At 35.2% G+C, this 3,755-nt stretch overlaps 1 protein-coding gene across 2 annotated transcripts; it reads left to right on the forward strand.

The window, feature by feature from the left end:
* The first annotated feature begins 486 nt into the window (after window positions 1-486).
* LOC145061579 (putative beta-1,3-galactosyltransferase 2) lies at window positions 487-3,755 on the forward strand. Of its 2 annotated transcripts, none has more exons than XM_079009107.1 (11): window positions 487-996; window positions 1,361-1,457; window positions 1,545-1,609; window positions 1,682-1,893; window positions 1,990-2,053; window positions 2,132-2,204; window positions 2,327-2,447; window positions 2,541-2,628; window positions 2,706-2,831; window positions 2,972-3,081; window positions 3,251-3,755. In XM_079009107.1, the coding sequence occupies exons 1-11, from the start codon at window positions 881-883 to the stop codon at window positions 3,397-3,399; spliced, it is 1,221 nt and encodes a 406-aa protein (XP_078865233.1). In that variant the 5' UTR covers window positions 487-880; the 3' UTR covers window positions 3,400-3,755. The 2 variants fall into 2 exon arrangements, with proteins under 2 accessions (XP_078865233.1, XP_078865234.1); XM_079009108.1 differs by having other exon boundaries at window positions 1,548-1,609.

Here is a 3,755-nt window from a genome sequence, read left to right on the forward strand (position 1 = left end):
AATACAAAAAATTGTATATCAGTCTATTAAATACAACTAGTATTATAATTTTACGTTAGTTTATAACATTAATTTAAAACATGTTACTGAATTATGTTATTTTCGTATTATTACTTCAAATTCGATTTGAATTTCAAAAAGTTGATTATAACTTAGTTATCACCGTACAACGAGTAACAAGGCAAACAGACAACAAGTTGAACCGTTAAACCTTTAATTATAAATTATTATTATTTCACAATTTTTTTTATCAATAATAAACAAAATACTAATGAGCTGCTCAGCTAAACTTTTTAATTATAAGTTATTATTATTTCACAATTTTTTTTATCAATAGTAAATAAAGTAAGAATGATTTGTAATTTATATTGTAATAATCTTATAATAATAATAATAATAATATATAAATATATTTAACATTTAATTTCTGTATTAGCGGCAAAAATATAAAGACTAGAAATTTCACAAGACAGCAGCATTTGCAGTTTCACTTTCTGTTGGTGTGGGTGGGTCTACTCCCCTTAAATAATGTCTATTTTCCACCGCACCACCATCTGCTTTCAACCATCCTTCCCCAAATTTGAAGCCACGCATCGCATCGACAGTATCAGACACCAAGAAACTGTACCAATCGCACCCTCTCCATCTCAAAATCCCAATCTTCTTGATTCCTCAAACCACAAGGAGCACTAAATTCAACCAAACTCCAGTGTTCAGTCCACAGAATCATTTGATCTAGGGCTTCCTCCCGTCAATTGACCTGCTGATTGAAGTTTGAAGTCAATAACACTGTTCCTCGATCTGATTATCTATTTTTGATTGATTTGAGCTTAGATTAGTTGCTTGATTTATCGGTGTTGCAAGAGTTAAGTTTACGATAATGTCTTGGAAGAACAGAGGTGGTGGAGAGTCGCATTCAAGAAGTTTGATGTCAAGACAGTTGACCCTATTCTTGTGTGCCGGTTGCTTCTTCGCCGGAATGCTCTTTACGGACAGGTTTTCTTCTCTTTCTTTTACTGACCCCACACACCACTTAATGGAGGGTTTATATTGGAATCATTGAGTCCTCATATCTTGCTTTTTGATAATCTTTGAAATGTGCGTCAAATGATTATGAAAATGGTTTCTTTAAATTCGTGATTCCTTTTAAAATTTAGTGATCTTAATGGACGGATTTAGCAATCATTTCTTGCCTACAAATTCTTGAATCTTGCAACTTTTGCTGATCTTGATATGGGTTTAGAATTCAGTATTGCTTACAGCTTCTTTATCCTTACACACGAACTAGATCAACAAGATCCGGAAACACATAATTTACCAAAGGAACGAGATTAATGAGATTAATTGTTTATGGTGTTAGATTGTGGATCGAGCCTGAAGCTAAAGAGCTATCAAGACCAACTGGAACTGAAGATGAACAAATTAAAGTCCTTGCAGATGGTTGTGACACAAGACTAGTGAGTAAAAAAACATCTATTTAGTTTCATTTTTATTTATCTCATTCATCTCATTCATCACATTCTCCTTTTTTATGCTCTCATTAGAAGGACGTTAGGAGGGATTCCAAAGATATAATCCGTGAAGTTTCAAAAACACATAATGCAGTCCAGTAAGCTTCCTTATCCATATCCTTTCGACAAAAAACATGTTTGACTTTGCTGATTTTTTTTTCTTGTTGCAGAACACTAGATAAAACAATTTCAAGCTTAGAGATGGAACTAGCAGCTGCAAGAGCAATGCAAGATTCTATACTTACAGGATCCCCTATATCTGATGATTTAATGTTACCTGAGCCCATTAAGAAAAGAAAATATCTAATGGTTATAGGCATTAATACAGCTTTTAGCAGCCGAAAGAGAAGGGATTCTGTTCGTGCTACTTGGATGCCTCAAGGTTGTTCATGCTTCCGTGCTTTTTATCTAATCTAAACAATCTTTTTTCTTTTTGAATCTTGAATCTTGAATCTTTTTTTTGTTTTATAAACTCCAGGTGATAAACTTAGGAAACTAGAGGAAGAAAAGGGTATTGTTATGCGATTTGTTATAGGCCATGGGTATGCAGCAACTATTTTGCTATTTTATAGCTATGCACTAAAACATGTATCGTATTGATGTTTGATGTTGTTTTCCAGTGCTACATCGGGTGGTATTCTTGATAGAGCTATTGAAGCCGAAGATAGAAAGCATGGGGATTTCTTGAGGCTGGTAAAATAAAATTACTTCTCCACTACAAAAAAAAAAATTAGGCATCTGTAACTAAGTAACTAATTAAAGTATTAGAGACTGATTAATTACACACCAATACTGATATAAATGGATGTGAGCAGGAGCATATTGAGGGGTACCTTGAATTATCTGCCAAAACAAAAACATATTTTACAACCGCTGTTGCTTTGTGGGATGCCGATTTCTATGTCAAGGTTGATGACGACGTGCATGTAAATATAGGTAAAGTTATAATACGACCTTTTCCTTTTTTAAAAAAAATATTTTGTGAGTTTTTTTTTTCCTCTTGTCACAAGTTTGTGGTTGTGATTACAGCTACACTTGGAGCAACCTTAGCTAAGCATCGGTTGAATCCACGAGTGTACATTGGATGCATGAAATCTGGCCCTGTGCTTGCTCACAAGTAAGCCAAAGCTTTTTCTGTGTTAGTTTGAATGTTGACTATCGTGGGTTTGAGCATTGACTTTTTTTTTCTTAAAGAGGAGTGAGATATCACGAGCCTGAGCACTGGAAATTTGGTGAGGAAGGAAACAAGTATTTCCGACATGCCACTGGACAACTCTACGCCATATCAAAAGATTTAGCCACTTACATCTCAATAAACCAGTAAGTAGTATCAATTATCCCCATTCGTTATACAAAACATGACATGACAGAACATGTTGTACTGTGTCTCTGGTATGACTGGACTGATGTCGGTAGGACAAAATTCACCTTTTTTGGTATCTAACTTTTGAATTTTTTAGGAACGTACTACACAAATACGTGAATGAGGACGTATCTCTAGGATCATGGTTCATTGGACTAGACGTGGAGCACATCGATGATAGAAGGCTATGTTGCGGGACCCCACCAGGTAATTTTATTGTATATATGTTGATTATCCGTGTCAGTATCCCACATCAGCTAGACACAGTCTCATCTGACTCTATATATGTTGGAGTCTGCTATCTGACTCTTTTGAAGAGAAAATCAACGACTCAACGTATTTCACAATATGAATGTTTTGTTTCTTGTGAGTGTAGATTGTGAGTGGAAGGCTCAAGCAGGGAACATATGTGTGGCGTCTTTCGACTGGAGTTGCAGTGGGATTTGCAGGTCGGCTGATAGGATAAAGGAGGTTCACAAGCGGTGTGGGGAAGGGGAGGATGCTCTTTGGAGTGCATCTTTCTGATGATGATGATGTCAAAAAGGTGTAAATCTTTAGAAAGAAAAACATTATCTTTCTTTATAACCATACTTGAAGAGAAAACCCGTGAGTTTGATGGTGAGAGGGTGCCACTCGATTTTAGGTGAAGAGGAAGTACCCGATGTTTTCTTTTTGATTTGGGTAAATATTGTTTTGGCACAATAAGCTTCATGGGTACGATGCATTTAGCAGATTGTGAAATTCAAGTTTGTAATCTTTAGATTACGTTGAAAATGTTGTAGTTGTTGGGAACGAAAAGATATTGATATGGAATGAAGCAAACAAAAAACATCAACGGAATATTTTTGAGCAATAAAAAAGATTTTGTTGTTTGGATTTTA

The sequence above is a fragment of the Lactuca serriola genome, chromosome 7 (genome assembly GCF_051521515.1).
Source record: "Lactuca serriola cultivar US96UC23 chromosome 7, Lser_US96UC23_V15, whole genome shotgun sequence".
Lineage (NCBI taxonomy): Eukaryota > Viridiplantae > Streptophyta > Magnoliopsida > Asterales > Asteraceae > Lactuca > Lactuca serriola.

Coding starts and splice junctions, on each gene's coding strand:
- LOC145061579 (XM_079009107.1), top strand. CDS start 881: ATGTCTTGGAAGAACAGAGGTGGTGGAGAGTCGCATTCAAGAAGTTTG. Junction 1,894..1,989: donor TGCTACTTGGATGCCTCAAG/GTTGTTCATGCT, acceptor TATAAACTCCAG/GTGATAAACTTAGGAAACTA. Junction 3,082..3,250: donor ATGTTGCGGGACCCCACCAG/GTAATTTTATTG, acceptor TTGTGAGTGTAG/ATTGTGAGTGGAAGGCTCAA.